This window comes from Protopterus annectens, chromosome 1.part2 (assembly GCF_019279795.1).
Source record: "Protopterus annectens isolate FY-2018-M chromosome 1.part2, PAN1.0, whole genome shotgun sequence".
NCBI classification, from domain to species: Eukaryota; Metazoa; Chordata; order Ceratodontiformes; family Protopteridae; genus Protopterus; species Protopterus annectens.
Window position 1 is genome coordinate 817,421,503 of NC_056727.1, and position 26,126 is coordinate 817,447,628.

The window sequence follows — 26,126 nt, forward strand, 5'->3', positions numbered from 1 at the left end:
TTTAAACTTTGTTAGATTGCACTTTTTCATTGAACTTTTCTACATGGGCCTCCTGTGAAAATGGGCATTGTAACCAGTCAGACATTCCCTGTAAACAAAAGCAAATAAAAATAAATATATGACCTTTAAACTCCCTGTGCATCATCTGACACCCACAACTGTACCCTGGAGATATACATTGTATTCCTGTTTTCTTTTCAAGTGTAGTAAATGCAGTTATTTTAACTTGGCATGTATCTAAATATGACAGTAAGAAATGTGTTCTCATAAAAAGTATAAGGCATCCCTGCTAGCACGAATTACATACTTTCACTACAAAAGCACAGCCTGGCTGTGTGACCTAGAAGGATGGCTCGCTGGCCAGGGTTCGATTAGCAGCACTGGTGGAGGAGGAGACACTCTGGTAGGGAGAAGAGTGAGGAGGTATTGACCACTTTGTTGTGTCTCTGTACGGCTGTGGGTGCTTGGAGAATATACTGGGAAGTGCAGTTTCCCTGGAGGAGACTGAGAAAACTGTTTCCCGTGCTTCAGGTTTGGGTATGGTGCTGGAGATGCCCCTTGTAGAAATTATGGAAGACCAGCAAGGACAGCCCATTGCATGGCCCCTTTCCCTTATTTAGCTAAGCACAAAGAGATAGGACTAGAAAGAAAAAGATCTTGAAATGCCAAAGTTACTGTTTGTCATTTTTGCATTTAAGTTACCTGTAGCACATTACATTTAAGTTACCTGGCACTTGCTCACTAAAGTAATTATATAGGTCAGCACTAAAAAATTAAAAGCACTACACCCTCACAAACTCCCCTTGAGTACCTTGTTCCCCATTGGCCCTTTTTTTTCAATTATAAAGGAATTCCCAATACTATTGTAGCATGTCCAAAGGTCAGTTGTCAATCTCCTCTCCGGTCCAGCTGGTGAATCTGGGAATCTTGAGGCAATGTTACAACTGCCTCATGTACACAAACAACCCTCTCCTCCTCCCAACAAATTCCAACACATGTGAGAGATGCAACCATATAGCCAAACTGGAGGCTAAGCTCTCTCAACTCAGTACTGGCATAACCAGTCAGGAGTAAAAGGAAACCACACTCACTACAATTCCAGTCTCACATAGACCTACCACGACAGCAAACCAAACACATAAACACACAAAAACATACTCGGAGGCTCTAAATAAAAATCTGCCTAAGCAGCAGAGACCTCCAAAGCAGACACCCAAGCAACCGCTACCCCAAAACAAAACACGTGCAACACATAGCTCACAAAGCCAGTGTGCCGAACAGTCGCAGCCCTTAAGGCTAAACAACACACCTGATACACTTGTAATAGGTGACTCTATCGTCAGACACACTGACGTCCCGCTCACCAGGCTGAACAAGGAGAAGCTCACGGTGAGCTGCCTGTCGGGCGCTAGGATCCGCCACATAACACAAGCACTCAGGTCACTCCAAGGCAAGTACAAATATGACTCGGTCATTGTCCATGCTGGTGTGAATGACTTGAGACGTACCTCCCTGGACTACATGAAAAGAGACATAGAGGAGCTCTCTGAGCATGTAGCCCAGGCCGGTATGACCCTGACCTTGAGTAGCATCTTACCTTCACCAAGAATGATGCCACAATATGAAGACAAGATGATCAATTTCAACAATTGGCTTAAGTATTGGTGTCATTCAAAGGGGATCCAATGCCTGTCAGCCTGGGATGACATGCTCGACAAGCCATGATGCTTCGCTAGGGACGGCTTGCATCTATCACGCCTGGGCTTTCGGATATTGGCAAAGGCTCTTGCTACCCCCATAGTGCCTTTTTTAGGCAAGGCTCAAAAGACAAACCCACCTCCATAGGTATCACAAGGCATAAGAAACTAAGAGTAATGCTACTCAATGCCAGAAGTCTAAACCTTAAGATGCATGCACTCGAAACTCTCCTTAGCATGGAGAACATCGATATCTGCAGTAACAGAAACCTGGTTCAAGGCTCCCGAGAGCACCCCAGCACTACCAGGTTATACCTCATACCATGCTTTTTGGCCCCAAAACTTGGACCGAACCACAAAAGGAGGGGGAGTATCAATATTCGTCAAAGATACCCACACCTCCAGGTTGGTGGCACAGCATGAAGCATCAGAGACTATTCATGTGCAACTAACAGTGGGTAAAACTGCCTTCCAGTTTATAGCCTGCTATAGACCACCCTCCCAAACCCAGGAACTCCACTCTGCCTTCCTGAGAACACTGGAAAATATGAAGGTCTCTCCAAACACCATTATATTGGGCGACTTCAACTACCCAAACATAGACTGGGAGCATTACTCTAGCTCCAACACCCTAGCCCAAAGGTTCCTAGAATTTATAAACTCAAATGCTATGGAACAACTTGTTACCACTCCCACAAGAGGGGAAAACATACTGGACCGGATCATCACCAACATGAGGACTCTATGCTCCAGACCAGAAGTGTATCCCTCACTGGTAAGATCAGACCATAAACTAATCTCACTGGATATTCACATCCCGACCCCACCCCCTGCCCAGAAAACCACAGTGAAAATCTTCTCTGAAGCAAATTTCACACTCCTCAAAACTGAGGTGGAATCTTTCAAAGCCCCCGGGCCTGTGGAAAATACGGCCCAGACCGCAGAATCCTTTATAAACGCATTCTATGAACACCTTCAGGAATGCATGGATCATGCAATCCCAAATAAAACCAAGACCCAATCCTCCAAAGACAGACATCCTGTCTGGTGGACCCCAGCCATAAACAAACTATACAATAGAAGGAGGTAGCTACTACATGATAGAGCAAAATCCCAAAAAGGGAAGGCATCTCTGATCAGTAGTAGTAAAAAACTACGGGCACTCATAAAATCGTCAAAGGCCAGCTTCGAGAGAAAAATTGCACAGGACACTAAGGATAATCACAAGGCTTTCTTTAGTTTTGTTAGGAACCTGGGTGGGAATTCCCAGATATACTCAGAATTAGTCCAAAATGACAAAAAATACACCGAACCCACAGACATTGCCAACATCCTAGCTGACAGGTTCAGCGCAAACTTCTCACCCCCCTCCCTCCACCAGAAGGGCAAATATCTATCCCAGCAGAGTGCTGCCCCCCTGACATCTCAGATGCTCAGGTAAGAGCTGCCCTCTCCAAAGCAAAAAACACAGCATCAATGGGACCAGACGGTGTCCCGGGCTGCGTCCTACATGAACTCCAAGAAGAGCTAAACCCAAACATAAAACTACTGTTCAATCTCAGCCTTACTACAGGATATGTACCCAAAGAGTGGCGTACAGCACTGGTGGTCCCTCTCCACAAAGGTGGTGCCTCAACGGATCCTGGAAACTATCGCCCCATAAGCCTGACTAGCTTGGTCTGCAAAGCTATGGAAAGGATCATCATGGACCTTATAAATAAAGATATTGGGGACCTACAGACACTGGATCCTACCCAGTTCGGCTTTGTTAAGGGCAGATCCTGCCTCTTAAACCTGGTCAATTTCTTTGAAACAGTCACCAAGGCCATTGACGAGGGAAAGGTGGTCCACACAGCCTACCTGGACCTCGCAAAAGCCTTAGATACAATACCCCACTCAGGCATTATAGATAAGCTCACCAGCTTAAATATAAACCCCTATGTCACTAGATGGGTTGCAAACTGGCTCAAGGACAGAACCCACATGGTTAGAATTGCTGGAGCCATGTCAGACTCCAAACCAGTTACAAGTGGCGTCCCACAAGGGTCAGTCCTGGGACCTCTCTTGTTCGGTATATATTTCTCAGAGGTACAGGCCAACATGGAAGGACTGTGGCTGACCAAGTTCGCAGATGACTGCAAATTGGGCTCCATAATCGACTTTCCAACCGACACAAGCGTCCTCCAAAAGGGCCTCATAGAAACAGACAACTGGTGCCAGAGCCATGGCCTCAAGCTAAACACCAAAAAGTGTATAGTCATCCCCTTTGGCAAAAACAAAGTGCCCACAAATTACCACATAAGTGGTAATCCATTAAGTATGGAAGAAGTAATTAGGGACCTGGGGACCCAAGTTGATAGCAATCTCTCATTTGAAAACCACGTGGCCAAAGTGGTTAGAAAAACATTTTATATAGCCCACCTAATCATGAAGGGATTCGCATCTAGATCAGGGGAGGTCATCGTGCCTCTTTACTCATCCCTCATCAGGCCCATAATTGAGTACAGTGCCCCTTTTGGGATGTACCTTACCAGACACCTGCAGCAACTGGAAAGACCCCAAAGTACCTCACCAAGAGGATCAAAGGGCTCAAACAGATGCCATATGCTGCCCGGTTAAAGAAACTCCAGCTCTACTCAGTGGCATACCGCCTGTTCAGAGGCGATCTGTGCCTGACTTATAAAGCCATGTCCAACCCGGAATTAATGGACATGCTGCACCTCAGAAAATCCAAATCCCATCGAGCTACGCGCTCGAGAGACTTGAACCTCAGCACTGAAATAAATAGGACATGCTGGAGGGACAGATTCATAACCCAGAGGCTCCCTTCACTATGGAATAAAATCCCAGTCCAGGTTAGGCGGAGTCCCTCATTGACTCCCTTCAAGAGGAATCTTGATGAATGGATGGGAGATCGTAGGTTTACCCCGGGTATCACTTCTGTGTCACTGTTGGACAGAGGCACAGTATACTAACCTCAAAAAAGGGCATAGCAAAATTAATTTAAAATGGGTGGCGAAAGCCAAACACACTCTGTCTAGGCTTATAAATGCCCTAGGGCAGATAGCCTAGTATGAACCTATGAACCTATGAATTGATGGCCCATCCTGATTGACCCTTGCCCTGGTGATAGGGAACAAATAAGCTGATTGACTGGGAGGGTCTGATAATTGACAGATGGAGGGCAAAAAGTGCAAAAACAACAACAATGTTGTAATAGTCTGGCCTCACAGTGTTAGATATGTATACAGAAAGCTACAGCTTCCAAAACAAGTAATTGTCATACTAGAGTGCATATTATGCCCTGCAATGTACCAAAGTAGGTCGACAAATTGAAATTGACTGAAGCATTGTGATGTTTAATAACCCTGTGAAAAAATTAAAAGTAACTGAAACTGTCAGGCAGGACTGTTCTTTCCAGACTAGTTTAAACCAATGTGAAGGCATATGCCAGCATTTTCCTACTGGATATAGTTGAAAAAGACTCCTGCAGCTGAGTTTTTTCTTTTGCCCAGTGAAAGTAGAACACATTTCCATAGGTAGTATGTGCAGGTTTATCCTCACATGGCCTCCTTTGGGTCTTAAAGAAAATTTTGTCATGTTGCTTACCACTTCTGCAGCTGTCAGAATTTTAAAGTTAGTAGTCCCAGTGTGTTCAACATCTGGCAGCTACTACTTGTTTGTAGCTCATGCAAACAAACATCTTTGCCTTGTTTAGTTCTAGGGAAAGGTCTAGATGGAGAGCTGTTTGACTTCACATGTCAACTTGAATTGAATATGTGCTAGTTCATCTCTTTTCATTTCCTGACATCTGCTGGAGGAAGTAGTCCCTATATTTGTGGACACAAATATTTCTTTTCAAACTGTAACTTTAACCTATCCAGGAATAAAAACCATGAGAAGATCCTCACATTTTACAGTGTAATCCTAAATGTAGGGTGTTCTTTGTGATGTTTCAATAAGGTGAGTGAAAAGACTTGATGGGTCTCCATTTTGCTGTTTTATTTATCCTTTGTTGACCAGGTTAGTCCCAACAGACTAGTGGTTTATTTTCAGGGGAGACCCAAGGTGCTATTTATATTACTAGGGGAAATTTTGTCAGGGCATCAGGGAACATCTGCCACTCTTTTCAGTAGGTGCCATGGGATCTTTTTCATCCACCTGACCTAAGGCCTCAGTTTAACATACCAACTGAAGGATGACACCGTCAAGAGTGCAGCACCCACTTATACTGCACTACATTGTCAGCTATCGATCTACCTAGTGTGGAATTAGAACCCACAGCCTTTTGTACCAAAGGCAAGTGTGCTACCTGTTGCACCACTGACACTGCCTGTAATCTAAGATAATTTCCTGATCCAAGTTTGACGACCCTCTGCATTGGTAACTGCTATTTTGTCTTCTAATATTAAATGTCTGTATACATTTCTGATTTCTGTTTAGCTGCAGCAGTCTTGAGTGAGCATCTCTGGCTCCTGCATGTTGTGATCTCATGCACTGAATTAGGGAATGCCCAGCTTATGCATTTTACTGCGGTGGTGGTGCTGCGCCAGCATTGTCACCTCACAGTTAGACGGTGCCCGTTCGATTCTCAGAGCGTCTTCTGTGTGGCAACATGGGTGAATGGGCATTCGTTCATTGAAGGTTGTGCATTAGGCCCGGCAAGCCAGTATGTAAAAATCTACTGCCAATCATTACCAGATCGGAGTTCTGCTGTGACGACCCCTAACCGGGAAAAGCCGAAAGACACAACAACAGCTCATGCATTTTCCAGCTCTTTCCTGTCTGTTCAGCATGTTATATCTCTAGCCTACCATACGTTATAAGTAAGTTATGATATTCAAGTCTAAAGCACACAGACCTTCAATGATGTTCATCGTGCATACAGCTGCAGTCATAACAGATGGGTTCTCCTGCCGTCAGGTGGGTCCTCGGTCGGCCGAATTCCAAAGTCTAGGTCCGGCGTCGGTTGTCGTCGCTTCTTCCCTGACGTCAGTGAGACAGGGGTATAAAGGAACCAGCCGACGCCATTTTCCCCAGTCTTTCTTTCCGCACGGTGCCCGAAGCAGAAGCAGTTCGCAAGTGCCGGTCGGCCAGCTCCTGAAATTACGAAAAATTTTGAAACTGAAGTCTTCTTGAAAGCTAAGTACCCCGTTGGGGAAACTTTTCTTGCCTCAGACCGATGTCAGACAAAGTTAACAATTGTATTTCATGTGGGAAGCAAATACCGCATAAGGATTTCCATTCCCTCTGTATACCTTGTTTAGGCCCAGACCACGACGTCTCGGTCTGTCGCTTTTGTGCTACATTCAATAAACGCACTATTAAGCGTCGGGCGGAGTTCGCCCAGCATTATTTTGGGAAAACATTTAACTATATTATGTCGTCGGATTCTCCGACTCCAGTTTTGTCTAAAAAACGCAAAGATAAGGACCGACACATGAGGTCCGTGGCCTCTACCGACACCACGCCAAAGCCGACTACACGTGGCCCGGTTTTCAGCGAGGCGCCTACGCAGCCCCTGACTACCGACGACACTTCATTGGCGGTGTCTCCTGTGCCCGAAGTCGCAGGCTCCTCGGCCCACACCCCGACTACAGATACCGAAGCCACTCTTGGTGTTGATCCTCACAATGTGGACAGGTCTACCTCCACTCAAGGTGTCTTCAGACCTTCCTCTTCTTTTTCCATCAAGGCTTTCACTAAGTCTAAAACAGCCATGCACTCTAAGAGACAAGCTACACAGGGCCCATCTCCAGGCCCCATGCCTAAAAAACAGATGCTTAAAATGGCTGAGGATTTTATTACTCTTATCAGGGGTTCTCAACCCCCACCAGACAAAAGGCCCAGAGTGGAGGAAGAATCCCCCTCCTCTGATCAGGGCTCCATTATTTCAGAGCACTCTGATGATCAGGAACATTCTTACTCCCCTTTTGAAGACTCTGATGCAGAGGAGTCCATTCCTTCTGTATCCCCCCCAGAGGATTACTCATTCAGGGAAACTTTGCATACCTTAAGGGAGCACTTCCACTGGGAAGGCCAGGATTATTCAGATTCCAAGAAAAGGCTTAGGGAATTTCTCTTGCTACGTCAGCACAGGCCTCTGGCTATACCTCCTGTCTTGGACATCCTAGATGATGTTTACTCGGAGGCCTGCCTTAACCCGGATTCTCTGCCTCCAGCCCCAGTCAAGCCTGACAGGTACTACAGGGTTCCTGACTCACACCAATTTCTATACAAAAGCCATGCTGCTGACCCAGAAACCATCTCACAGGGCCCCAAGGGAATTAAGGCCTCCACTGCTAAAATCCATTACCTTCCGAGAGAGATTCCAGATCCTTAGAAAGGTGGGGAAAAAAGGTATATACCTCGGCTACCTTAACCATGAGGGCCTTAAGCTGTCAGTTCCATATGCTAAAATACCAACAGTTTTGGTTATCACAATTGAAAAGTAAAATGTCACAACCTGAACAACCAGACTTGAAGGAGTTGCAGGATTTGATGCATAGTGCAGAACAAGTGGGTAAGCATACCTTACAATGTGGTTTTGATGCTCTAGAGGCCTCATGTAGAGCTGCTGTTACAGGATCAGTCATACGTAGACATGCCTGGCTCAAGGAACAAACCTTGCCTGATCATGTCAAAGCTAAATTACTAGATGCCCCTCTACAAAAGGATGTATTATTTGGTGCTAATGCTGAGGAGGTATTAAGGAAAATGGAGGAAAAAGCTAAATCAATGCAAACTGTGAAGGATTTTCTACAGGTACAACCCCCATGTTTCAGTAGAAATTGGCCTTCCAAAAATTGGTCCTTTCCAGCCATGGACAGACCCCAAAGAGGTAGATATAGGCACCCGAGGGGCAGAGGACAATCCCAAGGATCGTTTAGAGGCAGACAATGGCAAGCTCCTACACAAAGAGGTGGTGAGGATAACTCGCAATCATTCAGAAAGCAAACCCAATGACTTTCCCCTTTGCATGCCAAGCAAGACTCAAATGGCAGCCCCCTTAGGAGGAAAACTGGCATTATTTTCAAAAAATTGGCATATTGTCACAAAAGACAAATGGATCCTGGACATTATAAACAGAGGCTACAGATTCCATTTTCACACCCTTCCAAAAATGAGAGGCATGCCGAACCTGCCACACAATCAAAGGGCAGAGGCACAAAAGCAAATTACAGATCTCATAGACATGAAAGCGATTCAAGAGGTACCTACATCGAACAAGGTCAAGGTTTTTATTCCAGACTATTCCTGGTACCAAGGAAGGGAAAAGATTGGAGACCTATTTTGGACCTATCCATCCTAAACACATTTCTACTGTACCAAAATTCAAGATGCTCACTCTACAGCAGCTTCTTCCCATGCTGGGCAAGGAGTCTTGGCTGGTAACATTGGACCTCAAGGAGGCATACCTGCATGTCCCAATCAGACAAAATTGCAGAAGATACCTCAGATTTCTTGCAGGTTCAACCCATTATCAATTCTCTGCATTGCCCTTTGGCTTATCTACTGCACCCAGAGTATTCACGAAATGCCTGGCATCAGTAATTGCCTACTGCAGACTTCAAGGGATACAAATATACCCCTATTTGGACGACTGCCTGATCCAAGCGGACAGCAAGCACATTCTCCTGAAACATCTGGCTTATGTAATAATGTTGTTGAACTCTCTGGGATACACAGTCAACAAAAAGAAATCAAGGCTAATACCCTCTCGGAAGATTATTTTCCTGGGTGCCAACTTGGACACAAACACCCAGATGGCCTACCTCACGCCAGAGAAGCAGGGGCAACTAACTCAATACTTCAGAGCACTAGCAAATTGCACCAGGCTGACTGCAAGGAAAATCCTGCAGGCTCTGGGATTCATGGCATCTTGCATCTTACTAATCCCATGTGCAAAGCTGCATATGAGGAAACTTCAATGGTACCTGAAAAACCTATGGTCTCAACACAGCCACAGTTTGGAAACAATAATACCACTAATTTCATGTCTACAAAAGGAATTTCTGTGGTGGGCTCAAGCATGCCAAACAAACACAGGTCTTCCATTCAGCAAGCCTCAAGCAAATCAAGTCATCACAACAGACGCCTCGGACTACGCCTGGGGGGGCGCACATGACAGATCGGTGCATTCAGGGCAAATGGTCCCAAAAAGAAAAGCACCTTCACATCAATCAAAAGGAAATGCTAGCAGTAATAAATGCTGTTATAGCTTTCAATGATGATGAGTAGTATAATGAAGTGGTTAAAACACTACCTTGGAGAGAGTACTGTTTTTGCAGTCAATAAAATGTAAAAAAAAAAAGGGGGGGACGGGGTGGAATTAGGGAAAAGGATACTATGGCTGGCCATTTGGAATGTTAATGTATATAAAAGAAATGACAGAGCTTATGGGTTTTGGTAACGTAGTTGGTATCGCTTAATAAATATTTTTTACTTCAAAGCAATATAGAGTCCCTGGTGTTTGGATATAAGGTTTACATCACTTGGATACAAGCGCAAAGAAAGGAAATTTTGTCAGGTACATTTGCTATACTTGGTCTGTTTTTCTGCAGCTATTCCAGGCCTTTTGGTTTCTACAGTTATTGAGTTTGTTAGTGGCCAAGTACCATTTGGAGAATGGAAGCAGGTGTACTTTGCATCTTTTAAGTGATGTTTTTAAATTCAAATTTGAATTCTGTGTGTGACTGAGTACTTTTTAGGGTTGTGGAAGAAATTCCTAAGTTTTTAGGACACTGTAAGAGAAGCAGTGGTTTGCCATATGTAGTTTTATCCATAGAGTTTGATGTGAGGGCTCCGGGGTAGGACTGATCTAAATAGCTCAGTCTGAGTGATGGGTGGCAGATTGGAAAGGGGAAGGACTCCAGATTTAACAGTTTGAAAACAAAGGAGTCCAGCAGTAGACAGGGATTTTAATTTACACATAGCCATTTTGTTTTGGCTAGAGTAAGGCAGTACTGTACAAATATGGTTGTCCTCAACATGGACAAAGGAAATCTGACTAGTGCGGTCTGCATCAGCCTCACTAAAGCAACTACTCTTAGTTTACAAACGTAATAAAGCAGCTGGACAGAGCCGCTAGTCCCGCTCAGTTGTCAAAACATCGATTACCCTACCCGTAAACATTAGATCCTACCCCAACCTCTTGGCTTTTAAACAAACAGTAAAATAATTCTTCAAGTCATATATGTGTCCCTGTTCAAAGCCCTGTTCAAAGCCTGGTTAAAAGTACTAGCTACTAGAACCTTATCCTGCTGTATCTACCACCTTTGTTTAACTTTCCTTCCTAACTGCCTACCTTTTCTCTGCTGTGTTTTCTATCTTACTTTCAAATTCATAAAGTCTCTTTCTCATCCTAGCTACCTCTCCTCTTCTCAGCCAGCACATTCTCAAACTATTTACTCTTCTATTATATTATTGATACTACTGACAAATTACTGTTTTACTCATACTCCTTTATTTACATCTACTGAAACCAGTTCTTACTGTATGTCCAACGACCTTGCAATTTATGCTTCTGCTGTATCTGTGTATATTTCTGTTATTTGTAATCATACAGTGTAAAATTGAAAGATGTAATTTTTATTGTCATGCATGAATTGACTTATGGAATTCTTAGTGGAGTAAAATTGTAAAATGTAATTTCTGTTGTAACCATGAATTTGGCTTATGGAATTGTTATTGGAGCTTTTCTTCCCGGGCCTCTGCTGATAATGGGTACACTTGACCCAGTCGGACTTTCTAGGTAAACAAATGGCAGTAAATAAATATAGCCTTTGACCTTTCAACCACAAACTTCTCCACTCACTTCAGAACCTTGGTACCAACAGCACAGCAGTTCCTTAGTTCCGAGAGTTAGATTAGAGAATTAGTTTGATTCTTCAGTCAAAATATGCTGTCTCAACCTACTCTCACTACAGGAGTACCCCAGGATTTTATTCAGCCCCACTTCTCTTCTCTGTATTCATCAGTACATTGCCATATGACCTCTCAAATCACCCACACATTTATTCTGTATGTCAGTGATATGGTAATCTTTAGATCCAGATCCAGACACTCAACAATTGAAACACAACTGGAAGATGATCTGCACTCACTTCACTCCTAGCTCACTTAACCCCTGAAAAAACAGATGCATGTTTTTTCATCCACCCCCCCAAAAACATAAACTGCCTCCTAAGCATTTAAAGGTAACTAAACTCAAGGGTACATCCATTAAAACAATCACTTAATTCAAATTCTTGTGTTATGGCTTGACCAGTCTCTCATCTTCCACTCTAGCACTGAAAAAATAGAGCAAAAATGAATTACACTTTTGGGCAAGAAACATCACATGCAAGGGTAGTAATTGGCAAAGGAGTCCTTCTACCCAAATTGAATATGAATTGTCCATCATAGCCACAGCATCTACAAAAAATGCAGCCATCCTACAGACAATCGAAAACAAAATCTGTTGCTTCATCAGCAACTGCCCCCCCCCCCAACAATGAACAGTACTGACCTGACCCTCAAAAAATGCATATGGTCTCCTTGTGCTGTACAGGGTAAACCTTCTGTTAGGCTCCCTCATTTTTCAAACTTCTTCTAGAGTCCTTCACACCCCTGGCAGCCAAACTACATGCCAGATATAAACACTGCAACCTTTGACACCAGTCGCAATAAACCAGCTCACTCCAGACCCCTCAAATTAAATATAGTGCGCTACCTATTCTTTCTTCGTCCTTGCATCTTGGCTTTGGGACCCCCCCCACCCGCACACACACACATACTTGAAGGAACTCCAGTTATCCTTTCTGTCCTTCAGAAAACAACTTAATCCTCAACTCCAAATTCAAATGCACTTGCTTCTCTTCAAGCCACATCACCTAAACATCAGTCCAGCCTCTGTCTACTCTAACCCATTCAACTACTTTTTATTGGTTTGCTCTTATCTCTTCATCAGCAGCGTTGTCATTCTTAAGAAATTTCATCCGCAGATGTGTACACTACCTCTCTCTAACTTTTCCCCAGAATTGTTCTGCTAAAATTATCTTTTTATATAAAATGTGGACAGATGTCTATTGTATATTGTCACTATTATTATACTAATATTTTCATTGTGATGTTTCACCCAGGCTGCACCTGCAAATAGTCATTCTTGATCAATGTTCTACTCTGGTAAACATATGTAAAAGAAAAGTAAAAAAATATTTGTTTTATATGCCATGTTTTTACAGGCAAAGTTTATGGCTTAGTGGACCATCTGTAGAGGTTCTTCATGTTTCACTGTTGCAGTCATTACATTTGGGTAAGCCTGCTGGCAGGTTGCCCTCAGCCGGCCTGAATTCCAAAGTATTGGGTCCTGCGTCGGCTGCTGTCACCCCTTCCCTGACATCAGGTCGTCAGGGGTATAAAAGAAGCAGCCGGCGCCATTTTCTTCAGTCTTTCTTGCCGCGCGGTGCCCGAAGCAGAAGCAGTTCGCAAGTGCCGGTCGGCCAACTCCTGAGATTTTCGTGTTTGAGTTTCAGATCCGAAGTCTTCAATAAAGCTAAGTACCCTGTTGGGGAAACTTTTTTCTTGCTCCAGACTGATGTCAGAAAAAGTTAATAATTGTATTTCTTGTGGGAAGCAAATACCTCATAAGGATTTTCATTCTTACAGTATTCCTTGCTTAGGCCCTGATCACAACATTTCTGGTTGTTGGTTTTGTGCTAGATTTAACCAATGCACTATTAAGCGTCAGTATGATTTTGCTTTAAACTTTTTTGGACGCCGGTTTAATTACCCTGAAATGTCGTCAGATAGCCATCCGACTACCGGAGTTCACAAAAACCGCAAAGAAAAACAAAAACAACCGAGGCCCAAAACCAACGACGAAGCTTCTCCTAAGCAAGTCGCCGGTTCTCAGTGAGGCGCTTTCGCAGCCCCTGACGCCCGCTACTTTAGAGTCGCAACCCACTACTGACTACCACGTGGAGTCAGCCATGCCGCTGGATACTCAAGGTATTGGATCCTCGGACGCTAATCCCTCGGATGGTTCCGGAGCCGCTGAGCAGGTACCAGATTCTGAGAGTGTATTCAGACCTAAACATCTTTACATTAAACCGACTTCAGCATCAAAGACAAAGACTAAACCACCTTCTAAAGCAAGGAAACAAACTCAAGAGCCACGTGGACAGGCCTCTATGCCCAAAAAAAAACAGATGCTCAAAATGGCCGAAGACTTGATTACCTTGATCAGAGGTTCCCATCCCCCTCCTGATAAGAGGTCTAGGCAAGACACTGACTTTCAATCTTCAGATCAGGTTTCTATTTCTTCTGATTCCTCTTCTGATCAGGAATATTCTCGTCCCCCCTATGAGGATTCTGATGCTGAAGAATCTATTCCTTCAGCATCTCCTCCTGAGGATTATTCCTTTGGGGAAACCTTGCATACCATGAGGGAGCACTTCCACTGGTAGAGCCAAGATTTTTCAGAATCTAAAAAGAGGCTCAGGGATTTTCTTTTACTACCTCAGCACAGGCCTCTAGCTATTTCACCTGTGTTGGACATTGTAGATGATGTGTTTTCGGAGTCTAGTCTGACCCCTGACTCTACCCCCAGCTCCTGTTAAGCCTGACAGATATTACAGGGTTCCTGACTCTCACAAATTTATTTTTAAAAACCCTGCTGCTGACCCAGAAACTATTTCACAGGGTCCAAAGGAGTTAAGGCTTCCACTGCAAAAAACCCAACCCCCCTCTGACAGAGATTCAAGGGCACTGGATAGATGGGGAAAAAAGGTTTACACATCTGCAACTTTGGCTATAAGGGCCTTAAACTGTCAATTTCATATGCTTAAGTATCAGCAACATGTCATGGGATTGCTTAAACAGAAAATGTTAAATTCTGAATGTGCAGAAAACAAAGAAATGCAGGATTTATTGTATGAAGCAGAACAAGTTGGAAAACATACTTTGCAATGTGGTTTTGATTCTTTGGAGGCCTCCTGCAGGGCCGCAGTTATGGGTTCTGTAATTAGGAGGCATGCTTGGTTAAAGGAACAAAATCTGCCTGATCATGTTAAAGTTAAATTATTAGATGCTCCTTTACAGCATGATACTTTGTTTGGTGTTAAGGCAGAAGAGGTGTTAAAGAAAATGGAGGACAAAGCTAAATCTAAGCAAACTGTCAAATAATTTTTACAAGTACAGCCACCTAGGTTTAGTAGACACTGGCCTACAAAAAATTGGTCCTTTCCTGTCTCAGACAGACCTCAAAGGGGCAGACCCAGACACCCTAGGGGCAGATCCCAGGCGCAAGGTTCCTATAGGCCCAAGCAATGGGGTGCTTCTACCTCCAAAGCTGGAGAAAATCGATCACAAACATAGAGAAAGCAGTCCCAATGACTTCCCCTTGCCTGTACCAAGCACTTATCTTCTGGCAGCACCCTTAGGGGGAAATTAGCAATTTTTGCTCAAAATTGGGACATCATAACCCAGGACAAGTGGGTTCTAAACATAGTGTCACAAAGATACAAATTCCATTTCCATACTATGCCAAAGGCAAACGGCTGGCCAGATCTGCCAAAAAATCAATGGGCAGAGGCACAAAAACAAGTCTCATCCCTCATGGACATGGGGGCCATTCAACAAGTACCAGACCAAGAGCAGGGACAAGGATTTTACTCAAGGCTGTTCTTGGTACCCAGAAAGGACAAGGCCTGGAAGCCTATACTGGACCTATCTATTCTGAACACTTTCCTGGATATTCCAAAATTCAAAATGTTGACCTTGCAGCAGCCTCTGCCCATGTTGGGCAAGAATGCTTGGCTTGTGACTTTAGTCCTAAAAGAGGCATACCTGCATGTTCCAATCAGACAGTCATGCAGACGATACCTCAGATTCAAGGCTTGTTCAATGCATTACCAATTCTCTGCACTGCCCATTGGCTTATCTACTGCGCCCAGGGTCTTTACAAAGTGCCTGGCACCAGTAATTGCATTTTGCAGACAAAGAGGAATACAAATATATCCTTACTTGGACGACTGTCTCATTCAAGCAGAGAACAAGGACATTCATCTTCAACATCTGGTGTTTGTGAAAATACTTCTAACATGCCTAGGGTACACAGTCGACAAAAAGAAATCCAAACTAGTACCCTCACAAGAGATAGCATTCCTGGGTTCAAGCTTGAATACCACTACCCAGATGGTTTATCTCACACCAGGCAAACAAAGGCAACTGGCTACTTATTTTAAAATGTTGGCAACAAAGGCCCAGTTATCTGCAAGAAAAATTCTGCAGGCTTTGGGCTTCATGGCATCCTGCATCCTACTAATTCCATATGCAAGACTGCATATGAGAAAACTTTAATGGTATCTAAAAAGTGTTTGGACTCAACATTGCCACAGCCTGGAAACATTCATTTTCCCATTCCCTGCCTGCAACAGGAGTTTCGATGGTGGGCAAAGGCTTGTCACCAGAACAAGGGACAGCCATTCACATTACCTCCAGCCAGGCAGACATTAACAACGGATGCTTCAGATTATGCCTGGGGAGCCCACATGGCAGGAAGAGGCATTCAGGGTACATGGTCCTCAAACCAAATGCATGTTCATATCAATCAAAAAGAGATGTTAGCTGTTCAAAATGCCCTGACAGCCTTCAAGGACCTACTTAATCCGGGACAACTACTGATAAAGACAGACAACACCACGGTCATGTGGTATATAAACAAGCAGGGGGGGCAGACATTCTCACCCCCTTTGCAGACTAGCCATGACCTTGTGGGACACAGCTTTGACTTGCCAAGTACATCTGCAGGCACAATTCCTGCCAGGAAATGAAAATACTCTGGCAGACTAACTAAGCAGAAACCTCATGAATCCCCACGAGTGGAAGCTGGATCCACAAGTCTTCAGCATGATAATAAGGAAATGGGAATGCCCGGACATAGACCTGTTTGCTTCCCCTCTCAATTACCAACTAAAAAGATTCTGCACAAGGACTTATCTCAGACAAGCATGGAAAGTGGACGCCCTATCTTTCAGCTGGAAAAACCTAACAGTATATGCCTTTCCTCCACTGCCTCTCCTCCCCAAGGTGCTCCTAAAGGTCAGACAGGAGAAGCCAAAGATGATACTGATTGCCCCAGACTGGCCATGCCAGTACTGGTATCCAGTACTAAGGAACTTATCTCTATACCCGGCTTGGACCTTACCTCAAATACCTCGACTACTGTCCCAGCAAAACAATCAGATCATGCACAGTCAACTCAGGACATTAAACTTGGCTGCATGGCGGATAATGTAGTCATACAAAAAACACCTCTCAGTAAAGCTGTGATGGATGTCATTCTGGAAGCTAGAAGGTCTAGTACTAGAAAGTCTTATGTTGGAAAATTGAAGAGATTCTGTGCCTGGAACCAGGCACAAGGAACTGATGCCGCCATACCAAATGTTCCTCAGATTTTGCAATAGTTAACTGAGATGCTGGACAAAGGCCTATCTTTTTCATCAATTAAAATGTATGCCTCTGCCATTTCAGCTCATTACAATACAGAGCCACCACTTTTTTCTCACCCTTTACTGAGGCAGTACCTCAGAGGAGCCAAAAATGTAAGGCCCCCAAGAAAACTACCAATACCTGCATGGGACCTCAACTATGTTTTGGAAAAGCTCACCCTGCCTCCTTTTGAGCCAGCTGCTACAGCTGATATGAAGTTTTTATCTTGGAAAACAGCTCTGCTCTTAGCAATTACTTCTGCAAGACGAGTTTCAGAGCTACAGGCGCTCATGGCTGTGGAACCTTTCATCATTTTTCACCCTGACAAGGTCTCCCTGAGGACAAACTCAACATTTATGCATAAAGTAGTGTCCAGTGTGGCTTTTAACCAAGCCATCCATCTGCCAACCTTTTACCCAAATCCACAGAACAAGGGGGAGAGAATTCTGCATTCTTTGGACGTACACAGACAGCTTAGATTCTACTTGGACAGAACCAAAGCTTTCAGGAAGATAGAGCAATTACTAGTGGCATATGCTACAGGATCACAAGGAAAGCCTATCTCAAAGCAGACTATTTCTAAGTGGTTAGGCCACTGCATTTGTTTCTGCTACTTACACCATGGCAAGCCAGTGTCTAAGGGCATTAGGCCTCATTCCACCAGAGCTGCAGCCACCTCAGCAGCTTTTCTCAGGGGAGTACCAACCAGAGACATTTTAGAGGTGGCTACTTGGAGTTCAGTGCACACCTTTACAAAGCATTACCATCTGCCACTCTACTCTAAATCCAGGGCAGGCTTTGCCAGTGCAGTTCTGCAGGGCCTCTTAGCCGCTCCTACTGCTGTCTAGTTCCAGCCTCCCAACCATTGCTTTGGGATTCTACCCAAATGTAATGACTGCAACAGTGAAACATGAAGAACATAGTATAGTTGTGTACACTTACCATAAATGTAGATGTTTGAGTGTATTCACTGTTGCAGTCTAGGTTACCCACCTACCTTCCCCCTTTTTTCTTTTGGATCTTATCTTTCCTTCTCTGATTTATACTACGTATGTGGTGTATTTGCTTATACATGAAGGTAAAATTTATATTGGTGTATTTCTGTGTATATATATATATATATATATGTATATATATATATATATATATATATATAAAGTTTGGCTACCCTTTTTGGGGGCACCTGACATCTGGGGCAAGAAAAACTGAAGAAAATGGTGCCGGCTGCTTCTTTTATACCCCTGATGACCTGACGTCAGGGAAGGGGCGACAGCAGCCGACGCAGGACCCAAGACTTTGGAATTCAGGCCAGCTGAGGGCAACCTGCCAGCAGGATTACCCAAATGTAATGACTGCAACAGTGAATACACTCGAACATCTACATTTATGGTAAGTGTACACAACTGTACTATTGTTTTCCTGCAAACATTATTTTTTTGTATTTGTGCTCTGCTGTGAAGAGTTTTTAAATATTCTGTTCTTGGTGCCTCTAACACATAAACTTGAGTACTTGTCTTCACTTCACATGCCCTTGTTATACTTCAGCAATTATATGCTACAGTGAAGTGACATTGTTGGTACGCTGGTGAGTAGTTTCTAACAAACTATTTCACTATTTTTTTGTATTATTTCTACAATCTGTCTAGCTATCCCATTGATGCAAAATGTAATAACATACAGCAGGTCTGCTTCTGCAACAGTACCATTACTGATGAGGAGTTCCAGACAGTAGGCATTACATTTTTTTTTCTGTGTACCACTTTTTATTGAAGTGACTGTTGAGTATTTGTAACATAATTCTGAACAGTTTAGGAGATGGGAGAGGCCTCTGAATTAAAATGAATCATCCATCTTTCATTGTTTTGTCAGAATCAAGCTGCTTCCTTGTTTTACTAGGAAGGAAATACCATCTGTAGTTGCTGTACACCTGCTGATGGACATAGACATGCCTTTCTCTTGCAAAGACTGCAAATATATCTCCAAGTCAGTAGTTCTTAGCATACCTTGTGGCAGAATTTGCTTGAAATGTAGATTTCTACGTGATACTTCTAGATATATTTTCTGTTTCCTCATAATATTGGGAGGCAGCAGGTAAATGTAGAGACATGTTTGTAAATTTACCATTTTATAAACACCGAATGTGTTGCATGTTTTTATCTCCCAAAAGTTGTTCTAAAGGGAAGAGGCATCTTTCCACACTGCCCATTGAGTTAAAGCATAACTTCATAATAATTCATTATGCAGCATCTTGTCCAAATGTAAATATGAATATACTTGATTACGTGGTATTATGTATTTCCTTCTCAAGTTAAATTGTGCATAGCACATTTTGTCCACATCATAATTCACCATACATATTTGAAGAAGGGTTAAGGAATATATGTTTCCACTTCTATGACAGCTGCCACTTCTTGCAGTAAAAGCACTTCCTGTTAAGAATCTCTTGGCCTTTTAGAGTCACTGTATACCATGACAAGTGAGAGTTTGTGTGTTGTAGCACTGACAGCTCAGCTGGGCTGTTAAATCCCTGTACAGCATTTCTGGACTGCAGTAGCAACATTCTTCCTGCATATACTAGACTGTGTTACACCTCTCACTTGCTCTGCATTTGGTGGTGTTCACCGATTTCAGCCTGCAAAACTACCTCTGCTCTGCTGTCCCTCTTTGTTCACAGACTCTCCTATTTACTCTGTCATTTGCTCAATAGTACAGCCAATGAGGAAGTAACTTATTGGAGTATGTTATGGTCAACCAGGGACCAACTCCAGTTCCCAAAGCAGGTTATAATTATTTCAAACAAGCAGGAATACAGGGGGGTTTATTTAACCACAATTAATAGTTCGAGCACCACTGGGAATACAAAATGTATGTTTTAAAGATTGAGAGACTGGCAGCTGGAAGGGCTTGGCTAAGGCAAAGAGTTGTGTATCGGCAGGTAGCCACAGTACAGGAGGGTAAGGAACAGCAGGACATTAGATTCATCACAAGGGACAGAGACCAGGTTTATAAAGGGAATAAGTATATGTGATTCTTACTAATCATTAAAAAAACAGAACCAAGAAAGGTGTGTATTTGAGGTCAGAGCTAGTTTTTAAAAATAAGCACAAGCAAAATTATTCAGATTTTTAGAGCTGCTTAGCATATCATCTGTACTGGCTAAGATGTGTAAAATATGAGGTGTGTGTTTGTCCTGGAATGGAAAGAAGGGTTGCATGCTGATTTAAGGCAATGGCGTAGTTAAGTGTTAACAAATAGTTTTACTTGAAAGGTGTAAAATAGAGCAGAGAGCACATATGCAAACTCCTGGCTCCCTTTCTGTGTATACAGGAAAAATTAGTGCAGTCACTAACAGATTGCAAAGCAGGCAAGGTGTTCAGTGTAATCTTCTTAACTTCCTATTTTGACTTATGTACTGGAACTACAGTGGTCCTAATTTTACAGAATGTGCCCCTCAAGAGGGTAAATTTGCAGATTATACCCTCAAACCCAGGATGAGAGTTTACACAGCAGAAAATGTTAAGTGCTACGATTTTGGACCCTTTGCTCTGATTTTTGATGGTCCCAGCTCTGATTTTTGAAGCTGAGAGGTTGAGATCTATGAACTTGGTTGCATTTATGTTCAGTAAAGTATCCCTTATTGTACAGCAAATTTTTTTTCTGAACTAGTGATGCCCCATTCCATACCCTTTATGCTTGCCTTACAGTTTTGTTGTGTACATTACCCAGAACAGGGATCCATTCATCTCACTTAACAACCAGTGTGAATTTGGGTACATTGTCCTGAGTGGTTTTCCATGCCTCATTTGTATTACTGTTGTTCAGTTAGTAAATGCATTTTTAATTTCTGGAAATCCTTAAAATTTAAAAAAGAGCAGACTAAACAGTTAGTTGAACAAAAATGACAAAACAATAAGAAAAAAAAACTTGCTGCTACAACAGGGCAAAACAAAATCAGTGTTTTATAGTAATATTGTGTGGCAATATCAGTGAGAAAAGCAGTTAAATTTTTTATAATCACATTACTGATAATGATGTGCGGTGGTGGTGCTGCGGTAGCGTTGTCGCCTCACAGTTAGACGTTGCCCGTTCGATTCTCAGTTAGAGCGTCTTCTGTGTGGCGACATGTGTGAACAGGTGTTCCTTCGTTGAAGGTTGTGCATTGGGCCCGGCAAGCCAGCACGTAAAACTCTACTGCCAATCATTAGTTGACCGGAGTTCCACTGTGGCGACCCCTAACCGGGAAAAGCCGAAAGACACAAACAAACAAACATTACTGATAATGATGTGTTCATTTGATGCAGAATCAAGTGTTCAGTGCCACAAACCATATTGTGTTGTGCATACTGTATAAATGCAGAGTAAACATCTTTGCTGCCATTATTTGACTATTCAGAATGAAAATTAGCTGATCATTTTACTTTATCACTTTGCCTTTCAGTACTCCTCAGTTATAAAATGTGTTATGCAGTATATTGAAGCTTGTGTCCTCCTGTGTTGACAGGGAAATGATAATCTGAACCTTGACCTGTCAGACGATGAAGAGCTGCGGGAACAACTTGATATGCATTCCATTATCGTATCGTGTATCAGTGAAGAGCCTCTTTTCACGGCTGAACAGGTACAGTCATGGGAGGGACTTTTCCTGCAACGTGATTAAAATTGTTTTAATGCTATATATATTTTGACAGGCTTACTGTTTTGTCTCAATTTTCCTGTTACCTGAAGAACAATTTCCTGGATCAGGCTTCTAAAGCATCCATCTGTAAATTTATTGCACAGCAGTGTTTATTCTTTATTTATTTCTTGGATGGCCAGCTGCAAGCGGTACTATGAACTTTGCATTTTCTTTTGCTTCTTTTGATATTAGAAAGTTGAATCTGTTGTCATGGTTATTTTTTCCTTGTGTTTTCCATACTTTGGATACAGTGCTCTTCATCCACATGGATCATTTCTTTTCATTAAAAGTCTGTGCTAAAATATTACAAAGTACATCATAATGAGTCTCACTGACCCTTATTTTTTTGAGCATTTTCTGAATTCATGAGACTAATGGTCCATTCAGAATGGAACAAAGCAAATCACTACTGGAGAAGAAGGTGGTAGGCTCATGAAAATATTGCAGAATGCTAGCTTTGCATTTCCCTAAAGGAGTCATTTGAAACGTAGATTAACAGTTTTTTTTTTGTTGTTGTTACAAGTTGCTATGGGTTCAGTGTGTCCTTGCACTGTAGTAGATTTTTTGATTTGTTCTTTTTGTCTATTCTTAATGTCTACCTGTTTTTCCTTAATTGAAATACATTTTCCTGTACATCCTAAATGACCATCTGTTTTAATAAAGTGTACACAAAATTTGGATCATTAAGTGAAGCGTGCCTGCATTTGCATATTAAGTTGGAAACCAACTGGCTAAATTATTGTAGACATTTGCTAATGAAAATAAATATGCATACTACAACTCTATACAACAGGATGTTAGTCACACCATATTGTTCTTTTTTCTTTTCTTTTTTTACGTGTTTATTGCATGCAAGAGATAAAAATGATGTATCGGTGCAAGTGAAAATGTGATGCAGGATTGGATGAAGACCCAAGTACAAAATGCAAAGGTTTATCTGGCGTTGAAATAAAACTATTCATGATCATTGTATTACTGTTTTTAATTGATTAAAGTTTTTGTGGGGTCTGTGGTCAGTTTGAGCCAGGTAGAATGAATTCTACAGTATCTTGCTTAAGGAAACCTTGCCAGAGAACTAGTGAAGGGTCTGCTTTCTCTGGGTTTAATTCCTGCCTCATTTTGTTGAGTATTGGTGGCTACATCAGACATGGTTCGGTGTGCTGTAGCTCACCTGGCTTGTAGGTGCATGCTGTGTTAACTGTTAAGCACTGCTTGCCTGTTCTTCCAAATCAAAACAAGCCATTCCACAGAAATAACACAGTTATAATGTGCATGTCATTTTTAATAGAGAGAGGTGTGTGTGTGTGTGTGTGTGTGTGTGTGTGTGTGTGTGTGTGTGTGTGTGTGTGTGTGTGTGTGTGTGTGTGTGTGTGATGCCAGTGGTATAACCTACTGTCTTATGTGACTCACTAGATATTTTAGTGCAGGTAGGAGGTAGGTGGGCTTCAGTGACTGAGAGCAAGATAGCCTTTCTATTCCTGAAAGCATTACTACACATCATGCACAGTATCTTCCGTGCAGAAATGAGCATCGTTGTCATCTTGTGAATTAATTGTGACCACCCAGTTTTTTGTAATATTCACTGCTTTACCCCAGCAATTGCAGTCAAATAACACTGGGAAAATAACATCATCACCAGAAGTGGTGATAGCTTTTCATTGCCACTGTGTCAGTGGGTTAGCCATTCATTTATTTTTAATTTAGCTTTACCCATCTGTCCCTGTCAACATCTTCCATTCCATATCTATAATGGCAACTTTAGCACCAGAGATGTTGTGTGTTCCCACATACTTTTAATATTATAATGGGAAGACTTCCTTGTGTGTTTTGAACCTAATAAAAGCCTCCTGTAAGTAAACTGGGCACCTTCTGTAATTGCATGTGTTGCTGTCTTAACACTCACTGTTTCTCTTCCTGAAACGTTTTGATTCATGGGAGAGAAGGTAACTCCTGTACTTTTTTTTTTTTTTTTAAGACTTTGGAGATCTTTCTCACTTCAAAGCCTGTCTGCGAATGATGAAATGTACACGTTCTTGCATATCAAAGTATGATTTTGTGAAAAGAAAGTTACTGTCGTGCCTTCTGAGATAAACCTAGTCCTGTCTGTCTCTTTCCTTAATCACTGTCATACCTTCCACCATTCTCACTCTTTTGGACCAGTGTTGATGTAATGTTGTCAGTTTTCATTATTCCTCAAGTTATGGGTTCTGATCCAATCCCTTGAATCTGGCTCAGCTGTTGCTAAAGCTCATGGCAACCATAAACTCTCGAGCTTCTCCCTTACCCACAATGCGCCAACCCAAATACCTCCAATCTCATTTGGTGCTTGGAGCGAAAGACATGGTTACTGGTATTCTTGAGTTAAGTGATATATTGTTTATCAAAATTAATACTTATCTAAACTTGTTTAATTTTTAGGTCTATTTACTCTCCCTTGCTTATCGCTTCCTTTTATTACAATTTCATCAAAATTAATCTACCATTTTTTTTTTTTTCTCTGTCCGTTCCCTCCTCTTCTTCCCTCCTCTGAAGAAAGCTTTTGGAGCTTCACTCACCCTGTGAAAAAAAAAAAAATGCAAATCTCATCTCAAGCTTCTCCAAGGACTTCGATCAGATCAGTAGGAAAGATCTCTATTCATTCCAACTCCTCTGTTGGATCACAAGAAGAGAAAATCAAAAATGATGGATCAGACTTCATCCTCGGATCTGAACCAAAAAAGAAAATTATTGGATCCGACCTTAATGTTGGATCCAAAACAGAAAAAGATAGAATCATCATATCAGACTGCCTTGGATCAGTCAAAGAAATTGTCCAGTCCATCAAACCTAATTGTCTTACCAAGAACCAGATATTCCCTTTCTGTGGACCCTGTCCCTTCCAGGGTCTCTTCACCCTTTTTGGAAAGACCCAAGTCTCTATCTGTAATTTCCACTTGATCTTCCATGAGTCATATGGAAGAAGTTGTGGAGAAATTGGTGAGAAAAATTCTCTCGGTACAGAGCCTGACAAGTGTCCTTTGGCTGCTACTCCTTTGGATCAGGATGCCTAATTTTTCCACTAGCCCCCTTTTCCAGTTCCTTCTCAGACTCCTATCATAGGCTGAGTCCTTGGATCCAAGCCGTATGGCTCTATCTGCTTTGAATCTGAGGATATCCTTATCCTTAGATCCAAGACTTGCTCTGGGCACTTCAGTTCAGTCGGATCCAGAGAGCTCTAGGAGACGAGGCTACCCTGTCAGATCCAAGGTGTTAGTCAACTCCAAGATTTTCGGAATCGTCTCTCTCTCTCTCTCTCTCTCTGTGCCGTGGGGCCTTGGCATGGGTTAGTTCTGCTCCAACTTCTGCCTTGGGGATTCTCCGTTGAGCAGGAAAAGACTATGGTACAAAAGTTTGCCTTTTTGGACCTGGGGTCCTGTCCCTGTTTGGGGAGGTCTGCCTTTGAGGTTATGGAGAGAGCCTTGTCCGCCTCGGCAACACAAGACAGTTCCTGCCTCCTCAGATCCTAAGTCTGCAACCTTGCCATCTCTGTATTTGGAGTCTCACCTCTCTTCTCCACAGGGATAGCTGGTACCAAAACCCCAGGCTTCCCAATAGGATGTCCTTACTTCTTCTGATACCTCCCCAGAGCTGAGGAGGTCCGTAAGAAGAAAACATACAAGAGGAAGCACTTGGATTCTCCAGAGGAATCTATGACAGAAGATACAGACTTTGAGGAAGGTATAGGGTTCAAACAGTCCTCTCCTGATGATGTCTCATTCAGAGACATCCTCGAAATCCTGAAACAGAGAGGTGGCTGGAAGCCCAGCAACCCTTCGTCCGAGGAGTCTGTATTCCTGAAGGTGTTCGTTACTAGTCCCTCTACCTCCTGGCTGACTCCGCCCACTGAGGAGCTCATTCAGTTAATCTCTCGGTGGGCATGGAAGGATCCCAACACCACTGAACCAATACCTCAGAGACCTTACAAAATTATGATAGCACCAGAGGGCAAGCAGTTTTGGGCAAAAGAGTTGCCTGTTGATGGCATGGTCATGGCAGCGGCCACTAAGAAGAAACTTGCTGAGTATAGTTCCACTGTTCATCCTCCCAACAAGGAGTCTCAGGTGATGGATAGGTTTGGGAATCATGTCTATGCTTCAGCGGCCTTCACTTTAAGGTCACTGAACTATCTGGCCATTTTGCCAGGTTACAAAGAGACCTCATTAAGGAACTTTCTGACACCTTCTCATGGTCTGTTTCTGAAGAAGTGCAAGAATCTGTGAATTCTCAGTTGGCTACCCTGT

General features: G+C 42.8%; 1 protein-coding gene across 2 annotated transcripts in view; it reads left to right on the plus strand.

Annotated features, from left to right (window-relative positions):
- The window catches only part of FEZ2 (fasciculation and elongation protein zeta 2), a 1,097,840-nt gene that overhangs the window by 629,385 nt on the left and 442,329 nt on the right, over positions 1-26,126 (plus strand). For both annotated transcript variants that reach the window (XM_044059029.1, XM_044059038.1), the window contains exon 3: positions 21,673-21,789. In XM_044059029.1, the coding sequence (XP_043914964.1) occupies positions 21,673-21,789 (117 nt within the window). The remainder of the gene's footprint in view (positions 1-21,672; positions 21,790-26,126) is intronic.